We start from the raw sequence: 17,402 nt of genomic DNA on the forward strand, positions 1-17,402 counted from the left end.
GTGGTGGCCGGCACATGGTAAGCGCTTAGCGTTTGCTGCCTGCAGCCCTGGAGCTGACATCAAAGAGAATCAACCCCAGGCTGGAATTTTCTAAAACACTCGGGCACCGGAGAGCCATGAATTCTTGTCTTCACAGCATCTGTGTGTCAGGCTGGTCTTAAATGCTGAAGATGAAAACAGAGTATAGTTATATAGATCTGATGTCAAGGTTGACTTTGGACTAGCTTGGATTTTTGGCCCGTACTTTCTCTGATATGTGGCTTAGTATATGCTCCAATATAAAACGAAAACCCTGGAATGTGCCTTGACTTTATCTCAACTTTTGAAGAAATGAATGGTTTGGCCAAGCTAAAGGTCTTGGAGCTACCTGGACACATCCTGCAGTTTGTAAGCAAGACAGAGAGGAGCTGCAGAGATGACAGTATGTACCGCTTAGGACAGGTGCGGGCCCGCTGCCCTAACAGCTACGGGAATAACGGCCCCAGGGGTGCGGTCACTCAGCAACAACGTGGACCATCGTGAGCACCACCTATGTGTGCCATATGCTGCATGTGTGCAAGAAGGCGTGACATTTGCCTGGATTAAGGAGCTAATGAAACTGGGGTTTCAGTCTCTCAAGGGGCAGTTACAATTTTTATGGGGTTAAAAACTGAGAACTAGAATAGCAGTATCTAACTCCTGAGTTAATAAACATCTCGAGCCTCATTTTCTGTGGTATACCCAGAAATAAGATGAATTACGAAAGTTATTCAGCCTTCCAGTTTGGGGATGAAAGTGAAAATTGTAATATATTTGAATATTTTCCTGAGTGACCACATCAAGCGTTTTAAACAGTGAAATATTCAGTGTGTTTTTCTATGGAAAAACCTGTTTCACCTGAAATATGCAGATTTCTATCCTCCTTCACACCCTCCCACCCAGAAGATACACTGGCAGTTTTCTGAAGGCACTCTCAGTATGCCTTGTTGAAAAACATTTGGGGGCGTGCCAGCAGCCACCAGGCAGGCAGGACACATGTGGCAGGAGTAGGTGCTGCTTCCAGAATGCTCAAGGGCCAGGACTCTCTTCCTGGCATCTGGCTCTCTCGAGGAACAGGAAGGCCGAGGCAGGGATAGAGAGAAAGCGGGGCCAGGCTCATAGGGACGGAGGCTTGGCATCTTCATCATTCTGTCTTTACAAGAAGTCTGCCCCTGGCACTTGAGTTTGTCCAGAGCGCAGAATTAGAGTGTTCTCTTAACACATGGTGTCCAGAAATCCTGAAAGACTTCTTGAGTTTTTAAGAAGGATGCCAAATATTCTAGAAATAGTGTCTCAACACCAGAGCCTCTGTTTTAATAAGACAGGGTCTCATTCTGTTGTGCAAGCTGGGGTGCATTGGCACAATCACAGTTCACTGCACTCTCGACCTCCTGGGCTCAAGTGATCCTCCTGCTTCAGCCTCCGGAGTAACTGGGATGACAGGCCTGTGCCACCACACCTGGCTAATTTTTAAATTTTTTTTTGAAGATGTGGTCTCACTGTGTTGCCCAGGCTTGTCTCAAACTCCTGGCCTCAAGCAGTCCTCCTATCTTGGCCTCCCAAAGTGTTGGGGTTACAGGTGTGAGCCACCGTGTCCAGCCCAGAGTCTCTGTTAACATAAGCCAGCTAGCTTTGCCATTCTTGGGGACCTTAATGACACTGTTAACTCCTGCTGGTTCTCCTGAAAGGTGCAGGTAGATCAATCATGACCCATCAGCACAGAGTGGAGGACAGCGGGAAGCACCTGCCATGCCCAGGAGGACAGTGTTACTGCTTTACCTACATGTGCACACAAACTCTTGCTGGTTGAGTACTGTTCTTTAAAATCATTGTTGAATGACAATTAGCAGAAATAAGAGCCCTCACATGTCCTTGTGGTGGTATGCTCGCGCCATGATTTCTCCAAGCCCCCGGCTTGCTCATTTCATCCAGGTGAGGAGTCTGGAGTAGAGCAGGGCTTCTGAAATGCTGACGTGCACATCACTCGCCTGGGCATCTGGTTAACATGCAGGCTCCAGTTCTGCAGGTCTGGGCGGGGCTCAAGATCGCATTTCTCATAAGCTCCCAGGGGATGCTGCTGCTGCTGGTCTGTGGACCACACTCTGAGGAGCGAGGGTTGGACGTGTTATTTCATCCTCCTGACCACCCTGTGAAGTAAGTATTCTCAGCCTCATTTTATAGATGAGGAAACGCACCCAGCTCAACCTAATGCAGGTGGCAGGGTTGGAACCCAACGTTGGTTCTAACTGGCCTCTATAAAACTTTATACTGCCTCCCATTTTCTTCTGGGGCTTGGAAGGGTAGCTGCAATTTCAGGCACAAACCCACTTAGGAGGTAGCTTAGCCATTATGAAAATCCATACCACCGTAAATGTGGACTCATAAGTAATTCCTTTTTTCCGCTTAGTAGCATAGATAATGTGTAAGTTAAACTCAAATCTGCTAATTCAGGGAGTCTTTTTGCGTATTAGGAAGCTATTTTAAAGCTGTTTAATCTGAACTAATTTATTTAATACATTTGTAATCCGCATTATTGGCTTGCTAGCTCCATGGGGTCACACACTTTTATATTTGTGAACATTCCTACCAGACGACAGAGCTGGTGGGAGCACACGCAGAGCATTTGCGTTTCTACATAAAGCTGTCTCTGTGCTGTGTTTTTCTAAGCTCCAAGGATACACTAGAAGATTATTCCATGTTATAGACTAATGTCCACAAATATCAAACTATTTCCATGTTTTGAGTCTGTGGGAACATAAAGTTTGTGTTCTTTTAAAATCCTCATTGATGACTTTAAGCATAACAAACTGACTTAAAATGTACTGTTTCTAAAGGCCAAATTCCAGGGATTAATTTTTATGTGGAAAATTTCATCTCAGAGCAAAATTTTATAGCATAGTCGTAAACCTCAAAGAATGGGAATTTGTAATGGACAGAGCCATCGATTCTTAACAAGAACTGCATTAACAGGCAGACGAGACACATCAAATGGCTCCAAGAGCCTCGTGGCAACATGTGGAGATGTAGAATCTTTTACGTGGATTTGCAAGTTAACACATCCCCTTAGTGCCCCCAAAAAATCGGGTAATCAGGGTAAAAAAATCAAAGTAAGTCATCATCAGTCCACTGGCATCCTTTGGTTAGTTTCAATGGTTGCTACATTTGTTGACTGTTGGCTAATTAATTCTGAGCTTGCTGCCACTGAGCAAAAGAATGAGTGGGTGGCTGGGTGGGAGTGTCAGAGTTAGACTGTCCTGGCTCCAACTCCTAGCTGGCCTCTCACCAGCAGTTTGCCCATGGACAAAAGACTCGCCCTCTCTGAGCCTCAGTTTCCCCAGCTGTAAAGTAGTAAGAAAAATGTGCCTCACAGGGTTGGCGTGAAGATAAGAGATACGTAGTGCTTGAAAGTGCCTTGCATATAGCAGTAAATCTTTATGAATATTTACAAATGCTAACTTTATGCTGCAGAACTTCCCATTGAAAAGGTATTTCTAATTCTTTTTTTCTTATTATTTTATTTTACTTTAAGTTCTGGGATACACGTGCTGAATGTGCAGGTTTGTTACATAGGTATACATGTGTCATAGTGGTTTGCTGCACCTGTCAACCCATTATCTAGGTTTTAAGCCCTGTATGCATTAGTTATTTGTCCAATTGCCCTTCCTCCCCTTGCCTCCCCCAGCCCCTAACAGGCCCCACTGTGTGATGTTCCCCTCCCTGTGTCCATGTGTTCTCATTGTTCAACTCCCACTTATGAGTGAGAACATGCAGTGTTTGGTTTTCTGTTCCTGTGTTAGTTTGCTGAGGATGATGGTTTCCAGCTTCATCCATGTCTGTGCAAAGAACATGAACTCATTCTTTTTTATGGCTGCATAGTATTCCATGGTGTATATGTGCCACATTTTCTTTACCTGGTCTATCATTGATGGGTGTTCGGGTTCTTTCCAAGTCTTTGCTATTGTAAATAATGTTGCAATAAACATATGTGTGCGAGCGTCTTTATAGTAGAATGATTTATAATCCTTTGGGTATATACCCAGTAATGGGACTGCTGGGCCAAATGGTATTTTTGGTTCTAGATCCTTGAGGAATTGCCACACTGTCTTCCACAATGGTTGAACTAATTTACACTCCCACCAACAATGTAAAAGAAAAAACAACCCCATCAAAAAGTGGATGAAGAATATGAACAGACACTTCTCAAAAGAAGACATTTATGCAACCAACAAACATATGAAAAAAAAAAAGCTCATCATCACTGGTCATTAGAGAAATGCAAATCAAAACCACAATGAGATACCGTCTCACGCCAGTTAGAACGGTGATCAGTATTTCTAATTCTTCAAGTGATCTTTATCTGCGAGAATTTCTATTGCGAGTGAAGCACCCGTGGTGGGGCAGGCTGTGGAGGGGGAGGTAGCTGGAGGGGGAGGCAGCGGGGCACCCCGAGAAGCCCTGGGGGTGAGAGCTGGGGCTGGGACCGGGGCTGGGTGAGATGCTAACTGGGCTTAGAGATGACAGATACAGATTCTGGGAGAGTAGAGCCTCCCTTTACCACTCAGGAATTTTTTTCTGAAGCTAATGAGCTCTGAGTAGCCGCTGAGCTACTAACTTACCATACTTGGAGTGGCTGGATGAGAGCTGAAATCTCAGCTGATCACCTCCAATCAAATCCCTGGCCTAGGCTGCCCCTTTTTGGCCATTCAGGACAGCAAGGTTCCAGCCACCTTAGCTTGTCCTACGCAGGTCTCAACTGGTAGCCGATCCTTAAAGCCTGTTTGGTTCCTTAAATAAGCAACTACCTGCAGATGGAACCTAAGACGAGCTCAGCCACACAGAAACGCTTATCTGTAGGACTTCACTGAAGGTCCAGTGCGTTTCCTCCTAAGGACTGTAAACGCTCGGGTAAATATTTGTCAGATGGATTAATGAACTGAAGACCTTTATAGAGGAAACCTTGAAGAGTTATCGTTAGAGTCTCAAGTCCTTGTTGCTACCAACAAACTCTTGTGAAAGTCTTTGGTGTCCCTGCCTTGCTCCATTTTCAAGGCCGCTGCTGCACACACAGATGCCTCCTAAGCTCTGAGATGTGTTGGTGACTGCACAAAACTCATATTAGACGTGATAGCCATCAGAGTACTTATGTGAAAGTTGCGATGTAAAGATGATGAGGGAGGAGAGAGTGCCAAATGCAAATGTTTTTACACTTTCATATTTGTGTGTTCCACAGGCTTCCCTCTCCCATGCCCTTCTGCTATGTGTGCTGCCATTTTCTCTGAATGAAGAGAAAAGAAATATTGGCAGCTCTCAGCTAAAATTCCCAGTGATGGACGTGCTGTCATGCAGCCAGGGTGAGCTGTGTATCAGGGCATGAACCCTGAGTCACGACTTGACCTCGGAACTTCCTTTCTGAAGCACCATCTTCAGGTGGTGCTTAAAAGGAATAAAAACAAAACTCAAGAGCACTATCTAGTACATCCGCCCAGACAGCCCCTCAGCAGGGGCTGGGAGAGGCCCTGTGCCTGTGTTTAAACCACACAAACCAAGACAGACTCTACACCATGTCCCCAGACACCCACAGGAGCGCTCACTATGCGTGTGTGCGTGTGTGTGTGTGTGTGTGTGTGTGTGTGTGTGTGTGTTAGATGTGGGCAACGTTTTCAAAGTAAACTTGCATTCATAAAGTCAAAAGTTTTGAAAGTGGTTTTTAAACAGGTTGAACTGTGAGAACATTAAACTGAGTGGTCAAGGAGCTTAATTAAGATCAGCTCCATGGCCGGGTGTGGTGGTTCACACCTGTAATCCCAGAACTCTGAGAAGCCGAAGCGGGTGGGTCACTTGAAGTCAGGAGTTCCAGGACAGCCTGGCCAACATGGTGAAGCCCCATCTCTACTAAAAATACAAAAATTAGCCTGGCGTGTTGGCGCATGCCTGTAATCCCAGCTACTCAGGAAGCTGAGTGGGAGAATCACTTGAACCGGGGAGACAGAGGTTGCAGTAATCAGAGATTTCGCCACTGCACTCCAGCCTGGGCGACACAGCGAGACTACATCAAAAAAAAAAGAGAAAAGACAAGAAAAGATTGGCTCCCATGGCCAAGATGCCCAGTGACAGGGAAGCTAGCCAAACACAGTAAGTGTGTTGAGACACTGGGGAATAGCTGGTGGCAGTTAAATGAAAAAAAAAAAAAAAAGTTGATTTTCCTTTTTTATATATGAAATATTCATTTTACATCATGTTAAACCCCAAAGCGGGCTATTTATAACATTTCAAAATGCAAATATGTCCATTAGCAAAGGACAGAAGAACTTTTCCAGTTCCATGAAGTTCACCAAAGCCCTAATTTTTTTTTTTTTTTTTTTGAGACGGAGTCTCACTCTGTCGCCCAGGCTGGAGTGAAGTGGCCCTATCTCGGCTCATGGCAACCTCCGCCTCCCAGTTTCAAGCAATTCTCCTGCCTCAGCCTCCCGAGTAGCTGGGATCACAGGCGTGTGCCACCACACCCGGCTAATTTTTGTATTTTTAGTAGAGATGGGTTTCACCATGTTGACCAGGCTGGTCTTGAACTCTTGACCTCAGGTGATCCGCCCACCTCGGCCTCCCAGAGTGCTGGGATTACAGGCTTGAGCCACCGTGCCCGCCCCACAAAGCCCTAATTTTAAGAAACAGGTACAGTGGCCTACAGCGCTCCTCACTAAGGCCCTGGCTTGAGGACAAGCCCACCGTGTGACTGAGCCTGACCAGGAAGTGCCGGCCCAGGTGGCAAGGAGCCTCGGGGCTCCAGGGACAACGGGGGCTGGTAGCCAGGGAGGGGCGGCTTGAAGTGGCTGCAGCTTCTAATTCTTTCTGAAGCTGCCTCTTCCCGAGGGTGACTCCCTCTTCATTCACCCAGCAGGGTGACTCTGAGAAGTCAGGGAAAGTCTGGCACAGGGAGGGGAGTTCCATTTTTAATTTGGAAACTGCGCAGGAAGAATCATACCATCCGGACTTCCCCACGGCTGTATATTAATGAACGGTCACTTTCCTTGCTGAAATTCTCTGGTTTCCTTTTATCCACGTGAAGCTTCTGGAAACTCTTCTGGGTGGTTCTTCTGTTGCTTTTCTGCCCTTGCCCCCAAAAATGAGAACATGAGAAAGTGATGTCTTCTACCATCCTGGAGGACCCTGCAGTGACATCAGGGCCCAGTCCCTGCTGTCATGCCCCAGGTGACGTGCCCGGGCTGACAGCAGGGCGGGCCGCTAACGTCACTGTCCTGGCTTCTAACACTGGTAGTAACCAACAGAGTTTAGTTTTGCTTTGACAACTCCTCCTACAGCCAAAACTATTGTTATGGCCCACATGTCATTCCTATTTACCCTAAATAAGGAAAAACAAAGGCTATTCTGGGCTCCAGGCAGTGCCTGTGGCGGTGGTTATTTGCAGCGTTACCATGGCAGGCTGCCCTTTCCACCACGGCCACCCCGTGATTTTCTCTGAAAACTGCGACAGACAGACTCGCAGCCTGCCCTGAATTTTCTTCACACAGCCTGGGGGCATCCGAATGCACGGGAGATGTTTTACACTCAGATGAAACAAACTGTTTAGACCTCGGGGAAAAGAGACTGTGCTTGAACAAAATGAACCAGGAGAAAGCGCCCTCCTGAGACATAGCTCTGCTTTCATGTTTGAATTGTCTGGGATTCTTTTCTCTAATTTCTGATCCTTATAAACTAAAACTGCCTAGGAACATTGAGCATCCTGACTTTGAAGGAGTCTCTGTGGTGTTTTTGTGCTACCATACATGGGGAATAATGATGTGAGGCAGAGGGAGAGCGAAGGAATGGGAGAGCCAAGAGGGAAGAGAGAGCTGGAGGGAGAGGAGCACACAGTGTTTCCTGCTGTGGTTAGGACCTCACCCCTTGCCAGTCCAGAGCTCAGTGGCAAGAGCCGCTGGGAGCTGCTCCCATCAGTTAGAGGACGTGGAGAGGGAGCACCAGGAGAGAACAGCCCACAGCCTGGCTCGCAGCCTGAGGGACGCTGTGGGTGCTCCCAGCCGGGTGAGCACGCTCTGGGAGCGGATCTGCAGGGGAGAAGCACGCGAGCCTAACGTGAGCGTCCTGCCTGTCGCGTGTCCTGCCTTGGTAAGCGCCCTGTCCAGTCCTTCCACACTGAAAGCTTCCAGCAGAGATCAAGGGAAGGAGTATTGTGTGAGACTTGCAGATTTCCTCCTTTCTGTCTGGACTGGTTTGATATTTGCCTATTGAAAAGATTACTGAATGCAGTGTGACAAGATGAGCCATCTAGCTGCGTTCTGCTTGCCTGTGAGTGTGACACGTTCAGGTGTGAGGCCAAACCAGAGAAGTACAGACTGCTCACTGATAGACGTTGCTGTAAACAGCAGTGCCCTGGGTGTACAGCTGGTCTCAGGATCGGAGACCCCGGACTTATTCTCTGCTCGGTGACACGGCCGGCTTCCTGCCACAGAGCTCCTGGTTTCTGTTGATGGCAGTTGATAATTGGTAGCCACAGTCTGCGGTCGGAGCCACAGCATTTGAGTCTAGCACCTGGGGTGGGCCCTGCTGATACAGTAGAGAGAGAGTGAACGAGGCAGACAGAAACACACCCCCCCCTCCACGCTCACACACTCTCCCACACCCCACGCCAGCTATAACTGCAGCTCTGAGCTGCCTGGAGAGGAGATTGCCGGAAGCTGAAGGGATGCTTTGAACGTGGGGGGGCTGCGTCACAGTTGGACTCCCACTTGCAGAGGACCTGATTATGTCCAGTGACCACCTGAACAACAGCACACTGAAGGAGGCTCAGTTCAAAGACCTGTTCTTAAAAAAAGGTACATTTCCCAAGAACTGCTGTGGATGATGCATGCTCTTTCGGGTTTGCTGTGGTTCTTCTTGGAGTTTGGTCTGAGGACAGAGTTGAGAAGAGGAGAAGCTCTTTCTCAAGAAGTTTGTTTCTACCTAAGAGGGGTCTGTCAACTCAGAACATTTCCGGGTGGGACTCCCTTTAGGAAGATGCATGTCAGGCTTTTTCATCTTCTTTCAAGCCTGGAATTAGTTTGTTCCTGTTGGAGGTGTTATGCATGAGTACACAGTTTGTTGCTTTGGAGTTTTGTTTTTTTCAAATATCTATATATGAGGCTGAGACCTCTCCTGGAAATTCTGCTACTTGTTAATAGTTTCTTTTTCTTCACCCTCATGAGCTGAAAACTGCTTTTTAAAGAACAGGTGTTTCTCAGGATGTGGCTGGTTCATTGAACACTTTCTTAGGTCATCCATGTAGTGACAGGAGCTATTAGGAAGGAGAACTGTGACTCTGAGAGATAGAGAGCCAAAGAAAGTGAGAGACAGACAGACTGGCTGTGGGATGAGAGCCTCAGAAGCCACCACTCTCCCCTGTGGAAATGAAGGTTCCATTCCATGTGCAGCTGTGTTTTTTTTCTGATGCACTTTCCTAAATTAATAATGTGGAGGTGGAGGTGAGGGTGGATTTTAAATGAATCCTATAGGGGGAATTATGGCTTATGTATGTGTTTTTTTCCATTTATAGCATGGCAGAGGGATAGACTTTTAAAAGGTTTATAATTGCTCTTACTCCTCTGCTGATTTTTTAGAAAATCCTGTCAGTCATCTTTGATCGGAACATATTTAGGTAAATTTCTTTCTGAACAGATCATGAAGCTCTAGATTCTAAAATGCGTGGTGAGCAGTAATTGTAGTGGATGAAGCCTTGGGCTTTCATAAAGTGAGGAGATGCCGCTCCAGCCAGACGGGCTCATGGAGTCTGCATTCGAGGGATTCCCTAGTCCGTCCAGTCATTACAGGCTGCTGCCCGCCTGCCCATGCCATCCGAGGCACCTGGCCTTGGGCCGGTATCAGGTAGCCGTGCCTGGGCCACACCTGCCCTCCACGTTCATCTCTCCACCTACAGATCATAGGGACCGTTTCCTCATTTTATTCTCATGCAAATGTTGTACATACATACATGGCTATAAACAGGCAGCTCAGAGTAACCAGGAGGCTCTTTTCTCAGTGACAGATCACACCCTCTTAGAGTAGTAATTTTTGAATAATTGTTACAAAATATGAAAACCTTTATCAAAACTCCAGCACCACTGAAGTCGTCAGGAAGTGTTTGGGAGAATACGTGTCTGTGCTAGATGCTGTTAAAGCAGGTCAGGCCGTTGGGGTCCCTTCCTTCTTAGGGCTTCTCCACCAGCTCCTAAATAGGGAATGCCAACTTTGTGCCAGGCACACACTACCTGCTGAGACACTGTGGATGAACAAGGCGTTGACCCAGGGCTCACTCTGTGGAGGAAGAAGACCAGAGAATGGATACCACCAAGACAGTGATAAGTGCTGCAACAGGGTTCAGAGCTGCACAGGAAGTCCCCAAAGGTAGTGAACCCATCATCGGGGCTTAGGAAAGAGCTTTTAAAGGAAGATAAAGCCAGCAGGTGACACCAAAACCTGGGTATTTCTGTAGGGTAGACTTTTCCTCTTTCATTCTACTTGTTGTACTATACAGTAGAGTAGCCAACCCACCTCCAAGGAAAATAAACTTCAAAATATATAATGTAATCAGTATGATGATCGCTCTTATTGTTTTGCTTCTGTACTTCAAGCTGTGAAGTCATTCTTGTAACACAGGCTAAATTTTCCCCCTCAACCATGGTGTTTAATGAGTGTGAATCTTCATTCAACCATTAAAATCTCCAAGAGTATTTTTATGCTAACAGTTCACAAACTTGAGGCAATTATAGTCTAAGTAGATTCCAACTCCTGCCCCCACCCGTCTTCCTGCCACCACTGCCGCCCGGTCTCTGGAGGATCTTGGAAAGAATTTACCAGCCTTTAGGAACATTCAGCACTTTAAAAGTGTCACAGAGCCATAAATAAAGAGTAAGACACCCCTAAGACTGTCATCACCACGCCCGTCTCTGCCGAGGAGGACAGAGACAGGAAGGAAATGCGACAAGTTCACTGTGCAGTAGCCAAGCAGGCCCAGCCCCAGGTGGAGGGTGGGTGTCTGTGTCCCAGCGGTGGGACAGGAGAGCGTGCAGGGGAAGGGGCTGCCTGGAGGTGAGGCTCTGCGGCCGGCCAGCCCGGGGCTTGGTGCTCCAGGAGAGGCCAGCACATAGGGGAGTGAGGTAGGGTGCTGCTGTTGGTAGGGTAGGAAGTGACCATGCAGGGTGGGGCCAGGGCTTCGTGGCCAGTGGGCAGCCGTTTCTGTGACATTGCAGTGTTCTGCATGGAACATTTTCTGGATTCCTGCCAAGGTGTTTACTTGGCCTGGGGAAAGAGAGGAACACATGAGGGGCCCAGACCTTGCCCCGTGCCCCATGATAGGGTCTTTGAGGGCATACATTACACATCTGGAGGTTAAAAAGTATTAAACTGTAGAAATAGGACTTCAGTGAAGGATAATATATTAGTGGAGGAAAGACCAAATGGAAGATGGTGTTAACCATCCCACAAATAGAAATGAGTGTTATATTAGGAGCCTAAGGTGGGACAACCGCACTTCCCCAGAGCTCTTTAAAAATAGCGCAGACACTCATGCCTCTAGTATGATTCAGTTCAGCTCCTCATTGAACCAGGGAAGAGACCGACAGACTTCACACCACTTCTTCTGTTCCTGTAATTCTCCACTGTGCAGCTTGGGATTTCCTGGAGATGTTTCCATAAAAATAGAGAGATGCCATCATCACTGTCGTCACTGTCACTGCTGTACAATAATAAAAGAAGGTGCCAGGATGCCTTCCTGTAAGTTTCAGACTAGATGTATTAAAAAGTATCCGGTATTTCCATTGCAGTGACTCATCTGTTACAGCATCATGAACTACAGCGCCGTAGAAGGGGGATGAGATCATTTGACTTTGGCCTCAACTTCTTTCCTTGCATGCCCTGCTTTCTAGCACTCTTCTGTGGACATCCGTTACTGTTGAACAAGGAAACTCGACCAGTGGTCTGTGTTCAGAATCCGTGTTAGGCGCATAGCATCTTGGAAGCCCCAAAGCATGCTATTAATTTTCTAAGAATGCTACTATTCCTACGGGTTTTATTTTTCTAAACTTTCTGTTTTAACAGTTCTTCCAGAATTCATTTTCTTCTTAGCCTCCCCTTTCCAGCCTACTCCTCCCCAACCCCTAAAAACGAAACCCAAACCCCAGGCGTCTTTCCTTTCTGTGGATGCTGGGCTCCACGCACCAAAGCCACCTCCCTGCCCTGCCACGTGAAAACAGGCTGTGGGTGTTTAGTGGAATTCTCCTGTTTAAAATGACTGAGAGGGTGTGGGAGGACAGGTGGGGGGGGTTGCCACACACCCCCTCGTGAGCTTGAAAGGGGGTCATGGAGGGAGAGGGCATCTCAGTGCAGGGCTCAGGGTCTGGGAATCCTCACGCACGTTTCCAAGAACCTGTTGACTGCAGTTTTCACTTTGAGGATCTCTTGGGCCCTGCCTGGGGATGCTTTGTGGCCCTGAAGAGAGTACAATGCTCATCTTTTCTGTTGCTAGTGTTCTGGCTCCTGTGACTTAAAGACGAGAAGGAGGTCTGTTTCCACTTACGGGTTTTGCCCAGAGTCCCAGAGCAAGGCTCTGCCGCACGTGTGGGCCCCGCACTAGGCCCTGACGCCCTCAGGGGAGGGCTTCAGGAGCACCACGGGCCACCCTCACCTGCAGCCAGGGACCAAGCTGCTGCAGTGAGATGACCAGGCTGCGAGGATGGTGGTCTCTGGGACCCAGGTATCCCTGGGTCTTTGTTGCCTGCAGGAAGAGCTGCGTCTTGTGCCCAGGGCTGAGTGCCTTCATGGCTCAGGCCTCATCAGGCTGCCGCCACCCCAGGGCACCCCACAGGGGCCACTCAGTTCGGTTTGCAGGCTCCTGGGGACAGTGTTCCTGCTCCCACAGCCTCTGAGCATGCCCATGACCTTGACCTGCCCCAGGCACCATGCCACTAGGGTGCCCATAAACCCCCAGGGCCACCGTTCATCCATGTGCTGTAGATGCACCTGCCACGGCTGGGCATGACTCATATTTGAAGCCTCAGGGCAACAGCATGGTGCAGGTGTCCCAGCAGGGCAGGGCGGTACCTGTGTGTGGCAGGTTTATAAGAAAGCAGTCCCCTTAAAAAGAAAGATGGTGGGGCCTTTACTTTTTTTTTTTTTTTTTAAGAGACAGGGTCTCGCTATATTGCCCAGGCTGATCTTGAACTCCTGGTCTTAAACAATTCCCCTGTCTTGGTCTTCCAAAGTGCTGAGATTCCAGGCACGCCTGGGCTGAGTTTAGTTTTACAGAGAGCAATTCCATGCACTGTTTCATACAACTGAGATCTTTCTCATCCTTGCCTGAATTTTAAAATCAGATATATTGGCTCAGAAGATGCACACCTTTCAGTCAATATCACATGTTCCATGTGCTGTGTCAGACCAAAAGAGGAATAAAATCCAGAGCAAATAAATATCTAACATAAAATTCAAACTCCAAAACTCTTAGGAAAAAAATATGTTTAGAATATTAAAGAGGACCTTCCCAATCAAACAGGATGTTTAGAGGCCATAAAGGAAAAAGAGAGTATTTGATGGCATAAAAATTTATAGCATCTATAGAGAAACTCATGGTGAAGTTTAAAGAAATGACTGGCTAGGGGAAATAGTTGCAACATGTAACAGACAAAGATGTGTAACCATAATATGTAAAGATTTCATATAAATACATAAGAAATAAATGAGAAAACTATAAATACGCCAATATGATTATGAAAAAGAGAAATTACCATAACCATAGGGAAAGATCTGAAATTACCAGTAATTGGAGAAACACAAATTAAAATGAGATGCATATTTTTGCCCATCAGATTGTCACCAATTAAAAGGGTGAGTCTCCAGGGTGAATGAGGGCGTGGGGAACGTGCCTTCTTCCTGGGACAGCCTAAACTAATGCAGCCTTTACAAAAGGCAGGTTCTCAGTAGCCATGAGGATGAAAAGTGATTATGCCCTGGGTCCAGAAATGTCACTTTTAGGAGCCTTTCCTACAAGTCCTAAAATGTCACTTTTAGGAGCCTTTCCTACAAGTATACTGACAAACGTATGCCAACCACATACTTGCACATATACACATGCAATTTTGTGGTCATAAGAGAAAAAAGAAAAAAAGCAAGGCACCTGAACAGCCACCAGCTGGAGAAGGCAAATGCCAGTATGTTTGTACTCTGTAACAGACAGAGGCCAGTGCACGTGTGTTCTTGTTTAAGGAGGTCTGTGATGTATTACGTGAAAAGACACAAGATATTTGCACATCGATTCCAATAACTGGAAAAAGGAGAGCCTTTATTTTGTAGCAAACACACACACATGCAACAGAGGCCTGGGCTTTCCCCCGGGACGGAGTGGGGCTTGGTGGAGTCAGGGGCGCTGTGGGTTGGGATGGGAGACTTTACACTGCACTGTTTCCTTCTATATGATTTAAATTTTCAAGAAGTTTTCATTATTTTTGTAATAAAAATCCTTTTCAAATGAAACACAAATATGTAAAAAATGCCCAGAGACTTGTGAAAACATAATTTGATTTGCTTTGCTGCAAATGCTTATCTGCATAGCTTTCCATAGTCAAGAACAGATGACCTAGAAAGGTGTCCTCCAAGGGAAGAGTTGATTCATTGCAGGACTTTGTGCTGATCCTTCCCTGTCACCATGATTTTCCTCTATATCCATGTCCATAAAGCAGTGAAGTTCTCTTGAAAAGAAAACATTTGGAAATCCTAGGGCATGCTTTAATTTGTGAATACTCTGCTGTTTAACCCCAAAATAAAAATAAGCGTTGGTAAAAGAAGGCATTATTCGGGTCACAATAGAAATGGGACCTTATTTCTGCTCACAGGCCATGGGAAGTATGACATGCTTGTTTACCTAGGAACACAGTCTTCGACCTCGGGGTTCAGCCCTCACCACTGTGTTCACTGCCTTTGTCCTGAGCGGAATCTCTCTGCTTCCTTTCATGCTTGTCCCTGGGCTGGTAGCTGACCCCTGCACAGACCCTCAGGGCTGCTGGAGGCGCACTCGGGCACTCTGCAGCCAGTGCAGGCCTTATCCTGTTGGTGGTAGCTGTCCTCACAGAGAGCACACCCATGCAGCTGGGCAGAGCCCACCGGGGCCACACATCCCAGCCCCTTCTCTCAGCCTGGGGGTGCTGAGTCGCTCATCAATTCACCTTGTACCAATGAAGCCACTTAGCTGCCTCCCGTGTCAAGAGGGGCAAAGTAGGGGCTCCGGACTCAGCCTGGGAGATGTCACATGGTGTGTTGGGGTAGGGTCCTGAGAAACACAGGGCCAAGGCCAGAGTGTCCCAGACACGGGAAGGTTATATGCAGGGGCAGAGTCGAAGACTGTGTTCCTAGGTAAACAAGCATGTCATACTTCCTATGGCCTGTGAGCAGAAATAAGGCCACATTTCTATTGGAACCCAATTGCAAAGGGCCCAAGCCCCTGCTCGAAGACTCAGAGCAATTTCAGTCTTTTCCAGGAAGCCCCCAGCATGAAAATTGTTGATAATCCCTGGGGAGTCTTTCTGTGTGTGCGGGTGGGGGGCTGGGCTGGGGGGGGCGGGGGCGGCACATGTAAGTGTGGCAGCTCCGATGGACATTTCCTCCCCTTAGGAAGTAGACACTCAAACCCCAAGGCTGGGCCGGGCGCCAGGCCCCTAGAGTCCCCGCCACTTAGCCGACAGGCCACAGGGAACCCCAGAGCAACAGCACCCCCTTGGCTGGGGCGGGGCCGGCAGACCTCACTGACTGCCAGCTTTGGGAGCTGCTCAGGGCATGGCCTCTGAGCCTCTGAGCATGGCTTTGTCCATGTCCACAGGGAAGGGTGATGTTCCCACCAGCCTGGCCTCTCCCTGCCTGCGGGGACAGGGGGCACTTGGCAAGTCCACCTGCTCTCTGCACAGCTCAGCCACCAGCCTCCTACACACTCTGCTCTCCATTCTCAAGATGCCAGCCCCTCTCTATAGGCCCCAGGGTCCCACTGCCCTCCACTTCCACCCTCAGTCCCTAGGGTGTGGGGGTCTGAGGGTGGAAGTGGATGGCCATGCTGAAGGGTAGGGACGTGGGGATCCAGAGAACCCCTCGTCCAGCCTCACCATCGGTTCCCAGGGTGTGGCCAGCAGACGCACACAGTCGTAGCTACTGGGGAGGCACCACCTGATCTCTGCCTGTATCGCCCCACGTATGAGCGGATACATTGACAGATATGCCTCCCCACCGGCCGGGGCCTGAGCCCTGCTGCAGCACATGTACGTGCATGCATGTGTGTGCATGTGTGCTGTGAGCCCAGGGCAGCACAATTGATGGCTTCTCTCCTTTTATTCCTGTCTCTCCCAGATTCCTGCACTGTCTTCCTCTTAGCATCCCCGAGCCCCTTGTTCTGAATTTACATCACTGCATGGACAGTCACTTCCTTCCAGCATGGGGGACAAGGAGTGAAGCAGGCAGCAGAGCCGTGGGCTGGAAGAGGGGAGCAGAAAGTGGCTCCAGGCCGCCCGTGAGCCCTCAACCTGCTTCCTCTCCCAAAATGGGTCTGGCTCACCTGCTTCCAGCTGCCGGCCCAATGTGCTATGACTGGAAGTCACTCTGTGTTGCTGGACTCACATGTGAAGTGTGTGTCAATGGCATTTAGGGAATCTTTGGGGTAGTGGTGTCAGAAACCCTGGGGAGACCTGACCACTCCTGAAGTGCTGTGCCTGAAGGCCTGGAAACAATGCAGATGTGTTTCCTAACTCACCTGCAGAGCCACAGCCTTGGAGGGAAGGGGCTGAAGTTGATTTTTGCTTTCAAGTATGGGTCCCTAGGGGAATTGCTTTGAGAAACTCCACTCAACCATAAAGACGGGTTTAACTTTTCTAGAGCGGTGACACTGGAGAAATAGCTTCAGTTTGTGGAGACTTTCTCAGCTCCCTGTGGTGGGGGATGGCACATGCTCCCCGCTCCCCGCGGCTGGTTTGCACAGTCTCCTGACTGTGCGGTGGTGTCTCCTTCCCTAAAGTGGGACAGTCGTTTCTGTGTCCTGTGGACCTCTGAGGACCAGATGTGTGTGAGAGGCCTTCAGGGCCTGCTGGCTGGGGTGGTGGCAGTGCCTGGCGAATGGGTTGGGGCCGGAGGGGCCAGGTGGCTAACCACTCTCCTCTTCCGTGGCAGCGGAGCTGGAGTTCGCCCAAATCATCATCATCGTCGTGGTGGTCACGGTGATGGTGGTGGTCATCGTCTGCCTGCTGAACCACTACAAAGTCTCCACGCGGTCCTTCATCAACCGCCCGAGCCAGAGCCGGAGGCGGGAGGACGGGCTGCCGCAGGTGAGTACCCCGGCCGCCCTGGCTCCAGAGTCAGGCAGTGGCAAG

At 48.5% G+C, this 17,402-nt stretch overlaps 1 protein-coding gene across 21 annotated transcripts in view; it reads left to right on the top strand.

The window, feature by feature from the left end:
• The window catches only part of LDLRAD4 (low density lipoprotein receptor class A domain containing 4), a 438,552-nt gene that overhangs the window by 389,523 nt on the left and 31,627 nt on the right, over positions 1-17,402 (top strand). For 17 of the 21 annotated variants that reach the window (XM_058438680.1, XM_058438675.1, XM_032152884.2 and 14 more), the window contains one exon: positions 17,203-17,357. In XM_058438680.1, coding sequence (XP_058294663.1) covers positions 17,203-17,357 — 155 coding nt within the window. Of the gene's footprint in view, positions 1-1,757; positions 2,173-6,560; positions 8,847-17,202; positions 17,358-17,402 lie in introns of those variants that run through there. The other 4 variants (XM_032152883.2, XM_058438683.1, XM_058438689.1 and 1 more) reach the window with 3 other exon arrangements.

This window comes from Hylobates moloch, unplaced genomic scaffold (genome assembly GCF_009828535.3).
Source record: "Hylobates moloch isolate HMO894 unplaced genomic scaffold, HMol_V3 SCAFFOLD_5, whole genome shotgun sequence".
NCBI lineage: Eukaryota > Metazoa > Chordata > Mammalia > Primates > Hylobatidae > Hylobates > Hylobates moloch.